This window comes from Sapajus apella, unplaced genomic scaffold (genome assembly GCF_009761245.1).
Source record: "Sapajus apella isolate SASKATOON/1434 unplaced genomic scaffold, GSC_monkey_1.0 scaffold190, whole genome shotgun sequence".
Lineage (NCBI taxonomy): Eukaryota > Metazoa > Chordata > Mammalia > Primates > Cebidae > Sapajus > Sapajus apella.
The window spans coordinates 1,054,561-1,075,008 of NW_022437130.1; the positions used below are offsets into that span (position 1 = coordinate 1,054,561).

The following is a 20,448-nucleotide window of genomic DNA, read 5'->3' on the forward strand; positions in this document are numbered from 1 at the left end:
GAAGTTGATGTGCCTCTGTCCCTACCCTGTTGCCCGGGACAGTGTTGGTGAATACTGGACTGCCTGCAGATGTGTGAGGCAGTGCAGCTCTGCAGCTTCACAGTCCCTTCACTGCCATGTAAGCTTGTTTCAGGGGCTGACTGATCTGTGCCTGCAGAGGGTACCTGAGGCCTGAAGCTCCTGTTTGCTTATCTGTAGAATGGGGATAATCACGCTGCCCATATGAGGCTTTTTTTCTTTTTTTGGAGACTGAGTTTCGCTCTTGTCACCCAGGCTGAAGTGCAGTGGCACGATCTTGGCTCACAGCAACCTCCGCCTCCTGGATTCAAGTGATTCTCATGCCTCAGCCTACCAAGTAGATGGGATTATAGGCACCCACCACCACCCCCAGCTAATTATTATTATTATTATTATTATTATTTTGTGTTTTTAGTAAGGACGGGGTTTCACCATGTTGGCCAGGCTGGTCTTGAACTCCTGACCTCAGGTGATCCACCTACCTCGGCCTCCCAAAGTGTCTGTGTGAGGTTTTGAGGAGTAGATGTGGTTGGGTCTGTAAAGGGTCTGACCTCAAGCCAACTCCATGTGACATCTGCTGTGCCTTCCTCACCCACACTGGGGAGGTCTGACCACAGGCCCTGTACCACCTCAGATTGTTTCATTTCCGAAACTGCTTTCTGCGTGAGTCAGCCCAAGGCTGGCCTTCTCCCTGTTGCCTACACATCCATGTGTGGGCTTCACCACTCTCCCACCGGAGCACAGCAGGAGGCAGCTAGCAGATGTGTTAATGCCAGTCTCCCCTCGGAACATGCGAAGGTATTGGAGCTTCACAGAGAAAGGAGGATGTGGGCCTGGGCCTTTGTGGCCTGGAGCAGCTAGCCTCTGAGCCACAGCAAAGTTCCATAACCTACCCAAAGCCACACAGTGGTGGCAACAGGGCTTAAACCCAGCTGTGTTTTGCTCTCAGGCCTGGGCTTTCCCTCCACAAACCCGGGTCTGTAGGCACACACATACCTGGTAATCTCAGGACAAATTAAGTGTGTGCCTGCGGATGCTCCCCGTAACACTCTGGACAGATGGTTACTGTTCTGATGAGCAGGGTGGTTGGGGTAGGCAGCAGAGTGTGTCCCAGACTGGGAATCCAGACACCTGGGTTATAGTCCTGACACTGCCCCATTGCTGTGTGACCTAGGACAAGTCACTTCACCTCTCTGGGAAGGAGAATCTACCTATAAAATAAGGGTTGGACCAGATCAGTACTCAGCAGTATTTTTCCTTAAAGATAGTATTTTAAGCTTTATAGGCCATGTAATCTCTGTCACAGCTCCTCAACTCTGCCATTGTAGCACAGAAACAGCCACAGACAATACATGAACAAATGAGTGTGGCTGTGTGCCAGTAAAACTTTATTCACAAAAACAGGTGGCAGGCCGGATTTTATTGGTGGATTGTGGTTTGCCAACCCCTGAGCTAGAGGATCTCATAACGCACTTGCAGCCATTGTTATTCTAGGATTCTGTGGCAGTGGCCGTGCGTGCTGGAGCTGGACCCCAAGCTGTGGATTAATCACCAGTCGGCTTTGATGCCGGTCAAGAAATTAGCATCTGTCGATTTCTAATGTGGTTGTATCCCACGAGGGAGGAGAGGGAAATTTTAGTCTTTGGTAACCAGTTCTGTTTTTCTCTTTGTAGAATGCTGAGATGTATAAACTGTCTTCACAGCAATTCCATGAGGCAGCTTCGAAGATGGAGAGCACAATAAAGTAAGAATTTGTTTATTACTCTTTGTAAACTTGGCCCGAATTTGCAAAAACTCCCACATGTGGCTTGAAACCTGCCACCACCTGCTTAACTTCAAATTTCCCTAATAACACACACAACCATCTGTTCCTCAGCTCTCTCACCTGGATCTGAGGTACTCATTGGTCACCTGTAATTGGCCAAATTAGCACTCAGTTCGTCTCTAGCTCCTTGGCAAATTGGAGTGGGGCTGGGATAGACTTGCAGAGTTATTTTCAGGGCCTGGTATCCGGTGAGCAGGTGCTCCTTTCCTTGTTTGGCTAGCTGAGGAGCTGGCCATCAGGCCCCAGAGGGAGTTGGGGCAGGGGTGCTACTGGCTCTTCTCCCGTCTGGCTATGGACAGGTTTTCACGGTAAGGTGTCCCCTCTCAGTGCTTCCTGTGCCTGGTACGTGCAGTGCACCCTGTGCACGCTCATACTCGGAGTGGCTCACACTTCATGCCCAGAGGAACTGAGGCCCAGAGGTGCTCAGGTCACACAGTCCTAAGTGCCAGTGTTCCATCCCCTGTCTGTGGTGCTCCTGTGCTGTCCATTGAGGACTCAGCTAGAATGTCACAGGAGCAGGGAGGTGCTCACAGTGTGTCCAGTACCAATGTGGCTCTGCTCGGTCAATAGTATAGTTCCCAGGAAGGTTAGAAAGTGATCCCTGCAGGAGGGAATCGGGTCTTATGGGTTCTCTGTGTGAAGCTGGTCTCTGTGGACCTAAGAGACCTTCATAAATTAGCCAAGGAGCTACCACCAACTCCATTCACTCCCTGGGAAGTCCTCTCCCTCCCAAGAGTGAATTGGGGCAATTCACCTTGCAGCCCTCAAGGCACAGAATTGTGAGTAATGGGTCTGGCCTCATGAGAAAGAAGTGTCAAAGACGGGTTTGGATGATACTTATAAAAACAGCTGTGCAGAGAACTATGAAAAGCTGGAAGGACAGTGGGGACAGATGTACAGTCAGCATAGACCCAAAGGCACAGAATAGGACAGGGAACAATGTGGGGTGGTTTGGGGGTCTTTTTTTGAGACAGGGTCTCACTGTGTGACACAGGCTGGAATGCAGTGGTTCAATTGTGGCTCACTGCAGCCTGACCTCCTGGGCTTAGGTGATCCTCCCACCTCACCTGAGACCACAGGCATGTGCCACATCCAGCTAATTTTTGTATTTTTTGTAGAGATGGGGTTTCACTTTGTGTTTTTGACACAAAACACGCAAAGCTGATGGGGATACTACATATTGTGGCAGAGCCATTTCTGAATGGGTTTGGGTACGGAAAAATTATCTTGAAATGTGGCTGGGCGTGGTGGCTCACACCTGTTAACCCAGCACTTTGGGAGGCCGAGACAGGCAGATCACCTGAGGTCAAGAGTTGGGGATCAGCCTGGCCAGCATGGTGAAACCCTGTCTCTACTAAAAATACAAAAATTAGCCAGGCATGGTGACAGGCACCTGTAATCCCACCTACTCGGGAGGCTGAGGCAGGAGAATCACTTGAACCTGGGAGGCAGAGGTTGCAGTGAGCCGAGATCATGCCACTGCACTTCAGCCTGGGCAACAGAGTGAGACTCCATCTCAGGAAAAAAAAAAAAAAAAAAAAGAAAGAATGAAAGAAAAGGAAACCAATTATCTTGAAATTTCAAGTCCTGTAGCAATACTAGGAGCCTGGGAGGAACAGAATTTTCCAGCAGGCAGATGGAGACAAGGACAGGTGTTAAGGTAGAAGCACAGTCCTGCTGATGCTGGGACCTCACAGTGCCTGAGTGAGTGAGCACCAAGGCTGCCTGCATCCAGGAGTGGAGGGTGCTGACTGCCCTGCAGGGTGTGAGCCACCCTGCACACAGACACCCTGCCCTTACTGATAGCCAGCCTTCAGCCTGTTTCTAAAGGGCTCCCCCCAGTATGTCCTGTTCATCTGGGGCTGAGAAATACTTGGAATCACAGAACATTGAGAGGGAGAGCTGTGGTGGCAGCCACATCAAAGAGGCTGCTGAGTGACAACCACAGCATGGATGTGATCCCTGGAGATGGGCCAGCCACAGCTGCTGCCCTCCCCTTACCTGAGCGGCTTCTTTGAGGGCCAACAGCCCCTCCCTCTATACCTGGAGCTGGGACCCACCTGCCAAGGAGAAGATGCACTGGGGGAGAAGCCAGGCAGCTTTCTGTCGGTAACCATAATGCTTGTCACCTGCCAAGTGGCCCACCATCCCTGAGAGTGGGGACTCCTGCCCCACCGGCCCCTGCTTTTGTAAATGTGGCTTTATTGTCATAGCCTTTCTCATCCTCATATCCTCTGAAGGCAAGATGGGATGGATGTGAATGTATTTTTAATTTGAGAGAAGTGGGGTTTTGTTTGTTTACAGCATCCCTTGATATTTACTAAGCAATAAGTACTCTGCAAGGCATTTCAACTCTATAGTTACTCTTGTTAGTTTCATGTACAGGTAAAGAACTAAGGCTGGAGAGGTCAAATAACTCCTCCTTTTGTCCATGGTCACTGCTGGTTCTGTGGCAAGGCTGGGGTTGCTCTTCCTTTGTTTGTCTTTGTGTCATTTCTGTCCCTTGCAGGCCTTGCCTAAATGTAAGATGGCAGCAGGGTGGAGCTCTCAGAGCTTGCCTGAGCTTTGGACTCTAACTGGGCTCAGACTTCAGCCCCACCCCTTAGCAAGTCACTTCCTTCTACAGGCCTCTGTTTCCTCACCTACAAAACAAACAGGACACACTCTTTAAGTGACAATTGAGTAAGATTCCACATAGAAAGGGATGTCAACAGCTGTTGTAGATATTAGTGTGTGACTGTTTGCTATGGACTAAGTGTTTGTGTCTTTCCAGAATTCATATGTTGAAACCTCACTCCCAATGCGGTGATATTAGGAGGTGGGGCCTTTGAAAGGTGATTAGATCATGAGGGTGGAGCCTTCGTGAGTGGGATTGTGCCCTTATAAAAGGAACCCCAGAGAGCTCCCTTTCCTCTTCCACCATGTTGAGGACACAGAGAGAAGACACCATCTATGAACCAGAAAATGGGCCCTCACCAGACATCAGATCAGCCAGTGCCTTGATCTTAGACTTCTCAGCCTCCAGAACTGTGAGGAATAAGCATCTATTGTTTATAAGCTGCCCAGTCTATGGTACTCTATTATAGTGGCCTGAATGGGATAAGATACTGTTAATAACAGCAGTCATTTGAATCACTTTTTTGCAGCACCTAGCTGGGTACAGAGTAGAAAAGATTTGATATATAAATTGAGTTTACAAAAGCACTATCCCCAAATACAGTAAACAGGAAGCAGTATACAGTTAGAAATTATTTAACTTAAGCATTGAGAGAAAAAAATCTTTGAGATATTTCTTGGATTAGCAAATATTATAAATTATATCATAAATGTCATAGAAATAAATGCGAACTACCCATAGCAATAATATTGAGGAGTTTTCTTCCAAGTCCATAAGTATCTTTTAACAACTTTTGGCTTAGATGGTAAACTAGATGTCCATGTATTCATTCATTCATTTAATACACATGTATAGAGTGCCTGCTGTTTGCCAGAAACCATGCTAGGCCCTGGAGTCACAGTGATGAACAAGACAGCTGCAGTGCCTGCCAGCAAGGAGTTTATAACATTTGGGGAATGATAAACAATGTTTTAAAACTAATTGCACAACAAGCAATTACCCAGTTAATTAATTATAGCAATGAGTGAAAAGAAAGTTTGAATTAGAAAGAATGTCACGTGGTAAGAAAAGCATTTTAAACAGAAAGATTAGTATGTGCAAAGGCCCTGAGACAAGAAGCCGTTCAACTTACTGAAGGAATTGGAAAAAGGCCAGTATGGCTGGAGAGTAGTGAATGAGAAGAGAGAAAAAGGGGAAGCTCCAAGAAGTGAGCATGAGCAGACCATGCAGAACTTTGTAACCATAGTAGGAATTTTAACTTGATCCTAGGGGCAGTGAAATTACCTCTTCCAAAGCTTTATTTCTCTTCTAATATATGCATTTAAGGCTATACATTTCTTTATAAACACAGCTTTAGCTACATCCTACAAGTTTTGATGTATTATGTTTTTAGTATAAATCAGTTAAAATTTTTCCAGTTTTCTGATTTCTTCTTTACTCATAGGTTACTTCAGAGTATATTAATTCCAAACATTTAGGAATTTTCTAGTTACCTTTTTTATAATTGGTTTCTGTTTAATTCCTCTGTGATTAGAAAACATACTCTAAATTCTTTGACAATTTTTGAAACTTGATTTATGATCTAATATATGATGTGCTTTGGTTAAACTGTCCATGTGCATTTAAAAAGAATGTGTATTCTTTCAGTAGATGTAGTGTTCCATATTTTCAATTAGGTTAAGTTAGTTATGTTCAAATTTTCTACATTTTTAATGATTTACAGATTTGTTGTTTTTTTCTGACACTTCCTTTCTGACTACAGGTTTTTTTGTTTTTGTTTCTGTTTTTTACTTTTTCTTTTCTTTTCTCTCTCTCTCTTTTTTTTTTTTTTTTTTTTTTTGAGACAAGGTCTTCCTCTGTCACCTGGGCTGTAGTACAGTGCCATGATTATAGTTCACTGCAGCCTCAACCTCCTGGACTCAAGATATTCTCCTGCCTCAGCCTCTTGAGTAGCTAGAACCACATGTGCACCACTGCACTCAGCTACCTTTTTAAATTTTTAGTAGAGAAAGGGTTTTACTATGTTGTCCAGGCTGGTCTTGAACTTTGGCTTATGCTATCCTCCTGTTCTGCCTCCCAAAGTGCTGGGATTATAGGCAGGAGACACTGCATGTGACTGGCCTTCATTATTTTTTTTAGTGTATCTTTTCTGATAAAAGCTCTATTTCTAATTGTATGTAAACACCTTTTCAACCTTCATTTTGAAAAATATAACAGTCATTCCTTAAGCTCTTTGAAGATACCCTTACATTCTCCTTTGATTTTTTTCCTTGAGAAATCAGCGGATGATATTGCTGTCATTCCTTTACTTTTTTTTCTCTATTTTTAAGATTTTCTCTGTCTTTGGTTTTGCTAAAGAAAGTTATAGACTTTCTTTATTTTGTTTTTGGGGGGTCTTGAAGTTTGACATCCTTTTCTCAGTTTTGGAAAGCTCTGACCATTATCCCTTCAGATAACACTCTCCCCTATTTCATCTTTCTTCTTTTCTGAAGTTTGTTACATGTATTACTGACTCAAATGTCTCTTGTTCTTTTTTCTCGTTTTCCTAATTTTTAAAAAATTTCCATGCTGTAGTTGGAGTTCTCCCTATTGGTCTTTTAGTTCATTGACCCTCTTTATTGTGTCAAGTGTGCCTTAAATCTATTGCTTTCAGAATTTCTGTTATTGAATTTTTTTAATTATAAAAGTTCCATTTGCTTTTTTTTTTTTTTTTTTAAGGTTCCCAGTCTCTAGTGAAATTCTACCCTTTTCTCTCTATTTTCTTGAACATATTAGTTACAGTTATTTTAAAGTCATCTAAGGGTCTGTTTCTGTTCCCTTTTTTTTCTCTTGTGGTCCTGTTTATTTATATATTTGGTAATTCTTGATTTAGTATCAGAAATTGTTTGGAAAGATGACACAGGTCATCTGTAATATGACTTTCCCCAGAGATGCCTAGGGATGTGGCTTCCCAGGGTCCCTCTTTCTTGGTGAGCTTAAACCACTAGTTTTGTTTTCTCGGCTCTGTGAGACTTTTGAAAATTCCACTCTTTCAGTGGCCTTTTATTAGTTAGCGTCTTAGCTTCTTGCCTGAGTAGCTCGAGAATTTGACAAATGTTTTAAAAGAAGAAAACCACTGATAATTGTCTCACTGCTGTGTAGTACCCTTCTCTCTGGAATCCTAGCTCCCTAAGTCCTAGCTGCCCAGACAGCCTCCACAGGAGTGTTGCCTCCCTATTGTCCTGTGAGACTGCCTATAGCCTCCACAGCTTTTCTTGCCTTTCAGCAGAAGCTATTTGCCTGACATTCAGCCTGTCTTCCTGAACCAAGAATTGGCAGAAACTTTGAGGGGAAAAGTGGCTCTAAGAACAAACACTCACCTCTCCACAGTTCCCTTCCCTTCATAATCTTGGACCTCAAGTTCTAGTTGTGTTGGTCCTTAGATGCCTTCAGACAGATTTTTTGTATTCCAACTTAATTCTTTTCCCCCTCGGGAGAGAAGATAGGCCTTTCACAAGCTGCTCCATTGTAGCTGGAAGCAGAGGTCCTAACTTAGTTTTTGAAGAATGACTAGAGTTTACCAAGCAGTAAAGGGCCACCCCAGGTAAAGCAAACAGTAAGATCCTAAAGCCAGACCCTTTTCATTTTAGCAGCAGGAGGCATTGAAGGCATGGGCGACTCTCCCAGCTTCTCTTGGGACACCAGCCTGTACCGAGGCCTGGATCAAGGCCAGCATATGTCAAGATCTCAGAAGATTCCTGCCTCAGGGCCAACAGGGAGCCCTCCACCGAAGAGAAGTATTGATGGCAAGGCTGACAGTCACAGGCTAGGGCCTCTTGTTTTGGAAGAATCCTATTGTTAAGTTAGAAGTGAGTATTCAAAGTGTGTATGTACACCCCTACCCACCCACCTCACAGCAGCACAGAAGGCAGAATTGTTCAGATTTTCTGAAGGAAGAGATTAAGACCCCAGGGAATCTCATGCATTTATTGTGTCATATCTATTTTTTATGACAACCTTCAGTCCCCTTCCCGTGGGATTCGTTCAGAATCTATCTTGGCTTCTTCTTGTAAGGAAACTTGTACAGTCCTCCCTGGCCCCACAGAGAGCCAGCCCTCAAAGAGGTTACAACAATTGAGTTGAAGGAAGAAGGTTATTAACTATTTCCTGAAACTGAGCCATTGTGTTCCAAGGACTTTGATCCAGAGAGGCCTGATTAATGTGGATGTGGCAGCCTTGGGACTTGCTAGAGCGGAGCTGTTGCTGTGTGCTTTCACCTGCACTTGGAAGACAGGACTTAGTAAACTCTGGGAGGCTTTGGGACCCACCTGAGAGCATGCTTTGTTTCTAGGCACCTCAGCTTCCCCAGTTTGCATTTATTTAGTCAGCTAATGACAGATGACCTATTAAATTAGTGGTCAGTTATTTGAACCCCAAAGAAAATGGCCTTCTAAACATTTTTAATCCAGATAGAATTCATCTTAGCCTGAATTCAAAAGATGCTACTATATCTCACTTTCCTATGTAGATAACCTTAGATGACTTTTCAAAGGAAATGTTTTCTATGCAGAAATTTACTGACATGTACAGCTTAAACTGATGGACCCTGCTCTTTGAGAAGTTAACAATCAAAACCTATTTAATACATTCATATAACACTTCAAAATTTAGTTAATTTCTTATTTTAAAAACACTTACTGAACATCATCACGTGCCAGCAACTGTGCTTGGCACGTGTACTGTACCCTGTTCCCCACCTTTACAAGAAGCTCAGGTGACAGATGCCATTATTATTCCCATCCTGCAGATATGGAAATGAAGGTAAATTCATTGACCTCTCAGACTAAGTTTCCTGATCTGTGAAACAGGGATGATGGTGCTGCCTACTTCTGTCAGGTTCTTATGAAGGCCAGATGTAATAATCCACATTTGCTTACAGAGACAACCCAGGGAGAGGCAGGTGGGATTTGAACCCAGGTGTGGATGAATCTCACCTTGCTCTTTTCTGCTGTACTGAGATATGTATCTCTCAGAATGTACAGGATGAAGGTATTCAGCTGCTTGCTGCTTACCTGATTGTCTGGCTGCCCCAGTGCTGGCTGTGCCCTCCCCTGAATTCCAGCCCACCATGTGTGTTTGTGTGTGTGTGTGTGTGTGTGTGCGTGTGCCCACGCACTCTTGTTTCCTAAGCTGTGGCATCTTGTGCAGGTATTTACTCCCATGCCAGTGCTTACAGACTTCTGCCACCTTTGTAACAAGGGAAACAAAGATGCATGGAGAGAGTTGACCAACAGTAATTAGTGTTTGTGCAGCTTGTGGGAATGGAAAGTCAAAACAAAAGATGCTGGGTGACAGTTTTCTCTCAGGACCACACCCCGGCTGTTTCTGTGGGTGGTGGGGTGAGCCACCATTGCTGGTGGTGTTGTGGGTATGATAAAGAGGCTGCTTCCATCCTGTGCCCAGCAGATCACACATGTATCCCAGCGGCCTGCTAAACCTGGATGGGGCTTGAGATCCTTCTTGCCACTGTGCTCCAGCAGCCGGTCTCAGCCATGTGGGGTTGGCATCCAAGGTGAAACCCATTTGACATCCCTGGGCCAGATGAATTCTAAATATAGAGTTTTCAGTTCTGAATCTCTGTTCTCAGTCTCTGATTTCAGAACACAGAGTCTGTCAAGCTGTTTGTCTTTGTATATCCTACTTTCTGTCTAGAATGACCTCCCTCTTCTTTTCTTACAGATTATACTGTTTAAAATTCAACTTAAGCATCTTTTTCTGCTTACTGTTTGTCTTACGCAGAGGTCAATCTAATATCTTATTTATATCTGTATCCCCACCATTCCAGCCAGGACTTAGCCATGATGGATGCTCCCCAGGTCAGTGTCAGATGAATGGATGAAGTGACACCCACTGTGGGATTTGAAAATAAGCAGTTGACTGTTTAAGCACCTACTCATGCCACAGGGCTCTGTCTGGATCAAGGCCCTGAACAGGGACAGGGCCTCACCTCATTTTAGATAGAGCCTTGCACGAGGCAGGAGCCCCACACAGGGCAGAGACTCTCGGTGACTGAGGGTGCAGATATTAGCAGTGCTACCTGATGTGTGGCCTGGGTCAGATGACATAAATGCTGAGATGCAATTCCCATACTTCTGAAGTTTGGTTGGAGGGCATCATGAGGTAATTTGTTAAGCCTCTAGGAAAGCTTCAGGTACATAGTAAGCACTCGATAAATGGTAGGCGTTGTGACATAGAAACATTTTAGTGAGAGATTGGAGTATAATAGCGAAAAGAGGGCACATTCCTAGGTGCATAGAGTATATCAGTAACTGAACCTAGAGCCAGGAAGGAAAGGGACACCTAGGACTCAGCAGCTCCTCCTTATGTGCCCCAGAGAGAGGCTTACCTGTGTGCACCAGCAGCCACGGGCACAAGGGGCACTGCGGCCCTGATTCTGAGTGTGTAGATCGGAAGCAACCTCTCTACCTAGTGAGAGGCGATGTGTAACACAATTCCCCCAACCCTGGAGCTCCAGGCGGCAGCTACAGCATGCGCTGTGCATGCTGGCTCCCAAAGATGCCGGAGACCTCTGGTTGGGGAAAAAGTGAATTGTAGTTCACAATACATGTGTACAGTTGACACACATATGGTAGCACCATCTCTGTTCTGTAGACATGTGTATATTTATGTAATACAGAGAAAAAGTCTGAAAACGTATGTTCCTGACGGGAGATAATAGTTACCTCTGGTTAGTATGGAGAAGTTCAGGATTATGAAAAGCGTCAACAGGGACTGTAGCTTTATCTGAAATGTTGCTTATTTAAATACATACATATATATATATATTCTCTCTCACACACACATAAAGCTTATATAATTAAAAATTAATAAGACTACAAACACAACCACAAGGAAAGGAACAATAATGACTTGGGCCAGGGGTGAGGGAGGTTCCCAGTGCAATGGGACATCAGTTCCCCAAGCTGAGAGTGACCACAAGAGACAGGCGCTGCACCCAGAGCCGGGTTCCTGGTTGTGCGAGTGGGAGAGACTGGGAGTGTGCTGTTTGCCAGTCAGGGCTTGGCTTCTGACCCCCCGAGGTGTATGAGGCAATCTCCTTTCCTCCTGAACTCAAGCTGTGGTTTTGAAATATCCTTTAACTGAGGATCTGGTGCTCAAAAGAAATTATTTGTGGACATGTGAACACCTGAGGCACAGACAAGCTGAGATTCTGGGTGAAGCCAGAATGGCCGGGCCTGGAGGGCCTCTCCTCCGCAGACATGCTGAGGATCTTAGGTCAGAAGCCCAGTAGCCAGGAGCTGAGGCCGCAGGAAATATGGGCGCCTTTCCTTCCAGGCCTCCATCACCTGGCTTTCATTCAGGCCTGGCTCACTCACTTGCTTAGGAGCTGCTGGCCAGGTTTTTTGCATCTGTCATTTCACGTGTTAGTGGGAAGTAATGAGAGATGAAGCTTGCAGCAGTCAGTTTAGCTATTTTGCTGTCGGGTGTATCCAAAGACTCCATCGGGAATGAAGTTGAACCTTCATTGGAATAAATGAAACTTAGGAGTTAGGCAGTGGCTTTCTGTTCCCCATTCTGTCCTGTCACCATGAATAATCAAGGGCTGGGCGCCTGGCACTCCATTTGGGACTGTGCTGTGTGGGCAGGCAGTGGACAGATTGGAGAGACTCCAGAAGGAGAGACCAGAATGGTTTAAGGGTTGAAAAGGTAAAACACACAATTTGGGCTCCCAGGAAAGGAGAAGGCTGACCAGAGGGTGGAATTTTCTTCCTCTGAGAAGGAAACATTGTCTGAATAGTATCAGGGCTAGAGCCTTGGACTACAGCTATGAAAACTTAAATTAGATCTAGCAAAGAACTTCCTGACTTGCAATGAGACATTATAATGTGATAACTGTGTAAACGTTTAAGAAAAACCAGCAATGTCACTCTGTACTAGCACTAGGAATGTGGTATACAGCCAGCCCTCTTCCACATCTGACCACGGGCAACAGAAGGGCCACATGCTCTGCATCAGCATCAGTGTTCTGTCTCTGTCTCCCCTGGTTGGCTGGCAGGCAGGCAGCCACCATGCTTCTCCTAGGAAGTATCCTAGTGGTTTTCTCTTGGACCCTGCTTAGAGCATGGAGGCCTTCCCCTTTTTAATAGTTTACTCCCATAACACCTGCCCCAGCACCGGGGGCCACCATCCACAGAAGGGAGCCACAGACAGCCCGAAGTGTATTTGCCGTATAACCTTCTTCCCCCTTATTTTTTTTTTTAAATCATCATTTCTCCTTAAAGACGGGATTAAATGATGGTCATCTAGAACTTAACCTCTGATTCAGTCCAGTCAGCCTTTCCTGAAGCTGGCTCGGTGGCAGGCTCTGTGCCAGGCAGGATGTGTAATGACAGACAAGACCATCCTGGAGGCCCTTGCCTCCACTGCAGAGCACAGATGCACTCCCAGCCACCACGCTTGCAATGTCCTCACCTTCCCACTCAGCACTCTTGTTCCATAGGCTTGGCTCAAATGTGTCTTTCTTTATAAAAGTAAAAGGCTCTCTCAAATTCTCCTGGCCCACCCAAGACAGAGTTAGCTCTGCCATCTTTGCTGCCCCCAGAGAACCTGGGAGGCCCAGGGAATATACCTGGCTGCCACTTATACGTCTGTTTTGTACTCACCTGTTCAGGCACTGCATTTTGTTAGACTATAGGCTCTTTGCAGACAGGAATCTTGTGTTACTCATCTTTGTATCCTTGGGGTCTAATACTTATGAACTCAGAGAATATTGAACAGAGGAAGAAAATCCCTGTGACAAAGAGTGAGTGCCACAGCTGTGCATGAGGAAAGCACTCCCACAGCAGAGAGGATGGCAGGACTCGCTTTGCCGGAGCAGTGAGGCTTCAGAGATGAACTGACCTTGTGCTGAGCCAAGGTGAAGTGGATCAGGATGGGCTCTGTGGCCAGGGGCCAGTGTGAGTGGAGACTCAGGTGGACCTCTCTTCCTGGAGTATTAGAGGAAGGACAAGGACCAGGCAGGCTGGTCAAGAAGCAAACATCCAAGAGGGTAGAGATAAGGCTGGTGGGACAGGGTGATTCTGATGTGAAGAACCTTTGGTGCATTCTAAAGAATTCGAGATTCATCCTCAGGCAGTGGTAAGTCATAAAACAGCTTTTAAGCAGGGAATTGATATGATTGAATTTATGTTTTACAAAGAGATCTGGCAGCATTTGGGAGAACCAAGCAGTAATGATGTTGAGAACAGAAACAAGGGCTCCCTGAAACGCTGCCAGCCAGGAATGACTCACCCATTCCACAGTTACACACTGAGTACCTCCCATGCCGGCGCAGTTCTGGGAATACAGCTATGAACCAGCAGGAGGCTTCCTGCTCTCAGAGCAGAGAGACAAATGGTCAGCAACAAAATAAGGTTATTTTATACAAAGTGCTATGAAGAGGGAACAGTTGGGTAATATGAGAGAGGATGGCCAGGACTTTGTCGGTCTCAGGATCAGGATGCTCTCTGACATTCAAGCCGAACTGAGTGCTGAGGAGGAACTGGACAGATACCTGACTACTGTGAGACTCTGGCCTCTAAGCAGCAGCTGTGGCTGAGAGGAGGGCTGGGCCCAGAGGGAGATGGCTGGGGAGCCGGCAAGGGCAGGGCAGCAGGGAGGCTCCCGACCAAGGCATGGGGCATCCGCTGAGCATGAGTGCCAGGAGTGTTCGTCTGCTGCCCACTGCCAGGGCTGTGTGCAGAGCAAGGGCCCCATAACTGTCCCAGTACCCAAACCAGAGGACACAGGAAGCTGTTGGGGGACGGTGGACTCAGCAGTCCTGTTTGGTTCTAAGTGCTGGAGCATGTGTAGAGGGTGTCTTGTCCAGCCAGCTCTGAAAGTGGCAGCTGCAGGCTTAAGGGGAAGGGCAGCCTCACTGTGCACAGGCTTTAGCCCAGTGCTTTCTGAGTGCTCAGAGATCCATGACTCAAAAAACTGGGCTTAGAGATGAGAATTTGTTAATCCCCTCCCCTCGACTGAGATGAAAATGGCATTTTATTCCCAGCTCTATTATTGGACTCACTTCCGGAATAAAGCCAGCGTCCCCAAAGGCAGTGGCTGGGGTTCTCCTTTTTGTCATTTTTGTTTTCTTTTGAGTGTTACATTTAGATTAGCTTCTGGGGGGATTAAATGTTATTACGGTTGAGGAATCTCTTTTCTTTTTTTAATCAGTAGAGAGGTTACCGCTTAGCATCACTGCTGTTAGATTTATTTTCTTAAGTCCTGCAGCCTCCTCTGTTCCTATTCTTAAGAGAAAGCTTTGCATCAGTTGTGTCTGGTTATCTGCCCCTTGGGGGAGCAGACGTCGTCACAGGCAGCGCTTTTCCATTCAGCAAGACAGAGCAGACGCACCCCTGCAAGGTGCCCCGCATGGTGTGCACACACTGCTTCTGAGGACACAGCCCTGGGGGTGGGGGGCAGGAAGTTGTTCATTGGTAAAGTGTTCCCCTCAGATCTGGCTATGGTAGACCATAGTACCCAACCCAGGGAAGCTGCAGTGGCTCCAGGCCGCACTGACTTCTGTGAGAGCCCACCAGAGGGACTGCTGTGGCGGAGACCCGTCTCCTGGCATCTGGTTCTTATTGGACTAGGGTGGATGTTACAGAAAGACTGATTTCTTGTGTGGCATTGTGTAAAAGCATATCCATCTTAACAGACCTTGAAGTTTAGAGGTTTAGAGACAGGTATCAGGTGATTGTGTTTCAGGATCTAACAACCTCTAGACCACGGGAAGAAAGTCCACACTGGGGGCTGGTTGGGGTCTCCACCCACCACCATCACAGAGCCCTCTGTGTCTCTGCACATGCCAGCCAGGAGAGCCAAGCCTGAAGGGTTCACCTTCAGAGGAATTGTGTCCCCAGTGCAGGCTGGCTGCATGTGACCCGTGGCACTCCATTTATACCTGCGCCATGGTGGCAGCTCCAAGCTAGAGTAAAGCCTTGTGAGACCTAGGTTGCCTGTGGCTCTCGGTCGCTGGTTTTGTTTCCGGTGTAGCCAGATCCAGGAGAGTCAAGTCCAGGATTCTGAGACTTCTTTGTGAAGTCCAGTCTCCCTGGGAAATGGGGCTCTCTGTCTACACTGAGCCATACTTTCTGAGAAAACACTAGGTGTTCCACTGTCCTCATTCCCACTGTCCCCACCGCCACACACACAGATGAGGTCCTGAGTAACCGGTGGCATCCCTGAAACTGCGGGCCCCGTAGCTGGATAAACCCTCAGAGCCATCCAGTTAGATACAGGTTGGGGTCATTCATATGTGGTCACCCTGGGAACTCTACCCCCTCTGCTGGAACAAGTTCCGTTGCCAGTGCCCGTCGTCACGCCTCCCATTTCATCTCTGTACAGCCCTGGCTGTTAGAAAAGAGTGCTTTCTGATGGAAAACAGCTCAGGGCTAGCTCTTGGGAGCTTCCTAGTTCTGCCCCCTGAGGCGTTATAGAGCATAGCGAAAGTTCCTATGCATGCAACTGGGCAGGTATCTGAAGATAACTTTTATGTCCCCTATGCCTTCCTTTTCCTTCAGCTTTATCCCTCTCCAAGTCATCCAATGAAGTACACACCTGGCTTGGAGTCCCTGTCCACTCTCCCTCTGCTCTCTTTGAGAATTGGGCTCTGGGGAACCAGAGCAGATAAGCAGCCAGAATGCGGTGCAGGCATCACCTCCCTTGTCTGGTGGCTGAGCTCTGTCAGCAGCACGCACACTGGGTTGCAGCTCTGAACTCGCCGTGTTGTCCTCTGTCTCCTTGGCTGGGCCCACTAACTATTCATAGAAAGCTTCCTGTGAACTCGCTTCCCTGCATGGCTACTGACTGCGCTGTTTGGGCTTAAGTACAGACCTTATATTTATTCTGAGTAAACTTCATTCTGATAGATTTAGTTCAGCCCATAGACTGATTATTTGAACATGCAGATTCTGTCATTCCTCTTTTTTTTTTTTTTTTTTTTTTTTTTGGAGATAGGGTCTTTCTCTGTCACACAGGCTGGAGTGCAGTGGTATGATCTTGGCTCACTGCAACCTCTACCTCCTAAGTTCAAGAGAGTCTCCTGCCTCAGCCTCCTAAGTAGCTGGGATTACAGGTGCCTGCCACCATGCCCGGCTAATTTTTGTATTTTTAATAGAGGCAGGGTTTCACCATTTTGACCAGATCAGTCTCACTTTCTGACCTCAAATGATCCATCTGCCTAGGCCTCCCAAAGTGCTAGGATTACAGGTGTGAGCCACCACACTCAGCCCCTCCGAACTCTTTTATATAAACCTGCTAAGTATGTCTTCCCCAACTAAGTTATTGATGAAAATGTTAAGTTGTCCAAGACTGAGGACCTCCGTTAAAGCTGACCTCATCCATCTGGCTACAGTGATCCATCTAGCTCCTAACATAATCTCCTTGGATATCCAACCCATGTTATTTCTTTCCCACTAGGCTGCATCATGAAGGATCCTCTGTAATGATGCAGGGAGTGTCTGGGGCTGTCAGGCTGCTGCATGCCCCTAGTCTCCTAGCCAGGATCCCTGTTAGAAGGGCAGAGGAGGGAATGTGGTTTGACATGTTTCCAACGCTCTTCTCGTCCTAGCGATCACCTCTTCCTTTTGCAAGTACTCCAAACCAGCCTCTTTATGAAGCCATTGTACCCTCCTCCTTGGGCTCTGCCTTCATTTGATGGAATGTACCCTTTCGAAAATCATGACATTGAAGATTGTTCCTTTCTGGTTTTCCTGTGTTTCCCATTTTCAAGAATTATGTAAAGGTGACCCATAGTAGTTTGGTGGTCCAGCCATAGTTCTCTTGGTGTTCCTGGGCGCCATGGAGTGGGCTGAGAAAGCAGCAGTCCAGGGAAGTAGCCTGGCTCTCTCTGGTCATCTTCCCGTCCACAAAGACCATCCACACTCTCATACTTCCTTATTAGCATTTTCTGTCTTCTGGGAGGTGGCCAGGTAGAAACAGAACACATGGGCTTTGGAGCAGAAACCCTCAAGTCAAATCCTGGCTGTGCCTCTCACTTGTTGCACGGTGCTTGGTTGGTAACTCGCTCTAAGCCTGTTTTCTCCTCGGTAAAAGGGGCGAGCTGTACATTGCTCACAGGACCGTTGTGAGGGCTGAGTAAGGAAACCTCTGTCCATCCCTGCCCTTTCCCTTCTCTCTTCAAAGTCCAAAGCTCTATCTCTTTTAGAAGCTAAACAAGAGGGGCTGTTTCAGCACCCATTCTAGCTCAACCACACCCACCATGTGCCTCCTCCCATCTGTTCCTGTCTGCCAAAGGCCCCAGCCTGGGGTGTCTACAGTGAGGTCTTCCTGTCCAACTGTGCTCCCTACTGCTGCCCAGACTGGCTACCCTGTCATCAGGAAGCCCTGGGGTGGCTGGCTGTCTTCCTGCTCTGTGGGGACAGGTCTTGGTAGAACAGGGCGCAGAGGGAAACACAAAACTTTGCTTCCCGTGGCCACTGCCCAGCACCCAAAGCCCTGACTGGCCATACGCCTGCGGACCCCCTCCACCTGCCTTCCCATGGAAAGAGAGTTGAGGCCTTTGTGGAGTCAGCCTTGGGTTTCCCAGGGACCAGGGGCAGGGAGTACCCTTTTGCTTATGCTGGTTTAGTTGAGGTACAGCACATGGAGGTGGAATTCACGACGGGCCTTTCCTTTTCCTCCGGGGCCCAGCACAGGCTGCAGGACACGCTTGCTGGGCTGCCTGCTTCTGCAGAGCCAACCCAGCCTCATCCACCAGTCCCTGGTCTTGGTGCGGCTGCTGCAGAGAGGCCTGCTCCCTGTTACAGCCCTGTTTACATAGTCTGTGCTCCTCACAGTGTGGCCTGCACCTGACGCAGAGCCCAGGGCAGCTTGAGGAGCTGGTGAACTGAGACTTTGGGCTCTTTCACCTTAGGCAGCTACCCGAGTCTGCCCCCCAGGTCATTTCAGGTAGACCTGCCAAACACTCCCCTTTCTTCTTAACGCCCTTGACATGCATAGCCCCCAATTACCCACCTTGGGACCTTTCTAAGCTCCCCTTCTCAGTCCTCTGTTCCAAGCTGATTCCAGTAGAATTGAGATCTAAGTCAATAATGTTTATGCTAAAATACCAGCTTACAGGCTCCTGGTATATTCTGTGCTTGAAAAGAGGGGCTAGGATAAACTGTTCATCACAGAAAGGCTTGTCTTATCTCATCTCACTTAAATCTGCCTGGAACGGGAGTCCTCACCCCATTTTTTGTGATGAGAAAGTGAGGCTCAGCTAGGCTGACACCTCTAAGGTTGCTGGGCTGGAAGCAGCAGAGCCAGGATTCCAGGGCTGGCCTTTCTTGTCGTCAGCCAGGCACATAGGTTTCATCCTGCAGGCACCTGAAGTTCAGGATCACTGAGGTGGATGTTTAAGAGCATGGAGTCTCTTAAACACCACACTCCGCAGATCTGCCTGTGCCAGTATGCCATGAGCCTGGTTTTTGGTGGCCTATAGACCACTTGCCCCAGAATCATGGAATAAAGTCCCAGACCCTGCCCCAAGCGAGGCCCTTGGAATCTACCTTGTAAACAAACTCCCAACTGATTGCTATGAGTCCTGGAGTTTCGATCAACTGCCAAAGTGAATGTATTCCAGCCAGCAAATTAATTACTTCCCCAGGAAATCCCCCCAGGGAAGGCCTCTAAATCCATCCTGACTTCTGAACTGCCTCAAAGAGATGTGTTGCTTTTTCCTATGGTGAGGAAGCCTCCCCCCACCCCGTTTCTTCCCAGAGTTAGGGCCCAAAGAACATCATCCTGAACCTGGAGTCCGGAGAGCCTGCAGTGGGCAACCAGTAGCCCCACAGAGAGCCTAAGCCCTTCCCTCAGGAAAGAGGGCTGTCCTCATGGCTTGAGGGTTGGTGCTAGCACTGGCGTCTCAGACTGGCACATGCCTTCTTGCTGTCTTGCTGGCATGGCAGAATGGCACATGTGCCCAGGGACCGGATCAGGCTGTCACAAGTAGACGCACTCAGCGCATGGGTGCAGGAAGGGCCCTTGGAGCCTCCTTGTCCATTTGCTGAGCAGGCCCAAGGCAGGCAGGGCTTCTCTGGATGTTATTTAGCAGCAGTCCTGGCCGCTGGGCTGAGGGCCCTGAGTTGCCCTGTTTGAAGATTGTTGTTTACTGCTTCTGAAAGGAACACGGTCCTCATAGGGTGGGGTGAGGCTCCAGGTGACTGCTGAGGGAGCCTGGAGTCTGGAAGGGAGGGATGTCTGGAGAGTGAGATCATGCTTGCACTACTACTGGACTCACCCACAGTTCTGAAAAGTCGCCTCACACTGTGAGCGTCATCTCTTCATCTATGTCATGATGTAGTTGGACCACAGAGTCTCTAAGGCCCTTCTGCAATGGAAGCCCTACCTGCTTCCATAGGCCCTTCTTGCCCCTCTGAAGCCTGGTACAACATCCCCCTACACTTGTGCTGCAGGGGTGCTTTATTTCCCCAGGCTTCTCTGGTAGCCTGGGTCCTCAACCCCCATTTCCTACCATTTTCAGAAGTGAGATGAATGGCTCAGGAAGCTTTTGGTGGAAAGTTAAATTTCATCTCAATATTCTTGTGCTATCCATTTGCATTGCTATAAAGGAATACCCGAGACTGGGTAATTTATAAAGAAAAGAGGTTTATTTGGCTCATGGTTCTGCAGGCTGTACAGGCTTGAAACCAGCATCTGCTCAGCTTCTGGGGAGGCCTCAGGAAGCTTTCAAATATGGAGGAAGGCAAAGAGGGAGCCGGTGTGTCACATGGCGTAAGACAGAGCAAGAGAGATGCCAGGCTCTTTTAAATAATCAGCTCTCATGTCAACCACCAAAGCAAGAATTCACTCATTACCATGCGGAGGGCACCAAGCCATTCATGAGGGACCCCAACCTCATGACCCAGACACCTCTCACCAGACCCACCTCCAACACTGGGGAGTCACGTTTCAGCATGAGATTTGGAGACTGAAATATCAAACC

General features: G+C 47.4%; 1 protein-coding gene across 7 annotated transcripts in view; it reads left to right on the forward strand.

Annotated features, from left to right (window-relative positions):
• Positions 1-20,448, forward strand: part of CHCHD6 (coiled-coil-helix-coiled-coil-helix domain containing 6) — a 241,115-nt gene that overhangs the window by 196,071 nt on the left and 24,596 nt on the right. For 5 of the 7 annotated variants that reach the window (XM_032269231.1, XM_032269232.1, XM_032269237.1 and 2 more), the window contains exons 6-7: positions 1,692-1,762; positions 10,179-10,240. In XM_032269231.1, the coding sequence (XP_032125122.1) occupies positions 1,692-1,762; positions 10,179-10,240 (133 nt within the window). The remainder of the gene's footprint in view (positions 1-1,691; positions 1,763-10,178; positions 10,241-20,448) is intronic. The other 2 variants (XM_032269234.1, XM_032269233.1) reach the window with 1 other exon arrangement.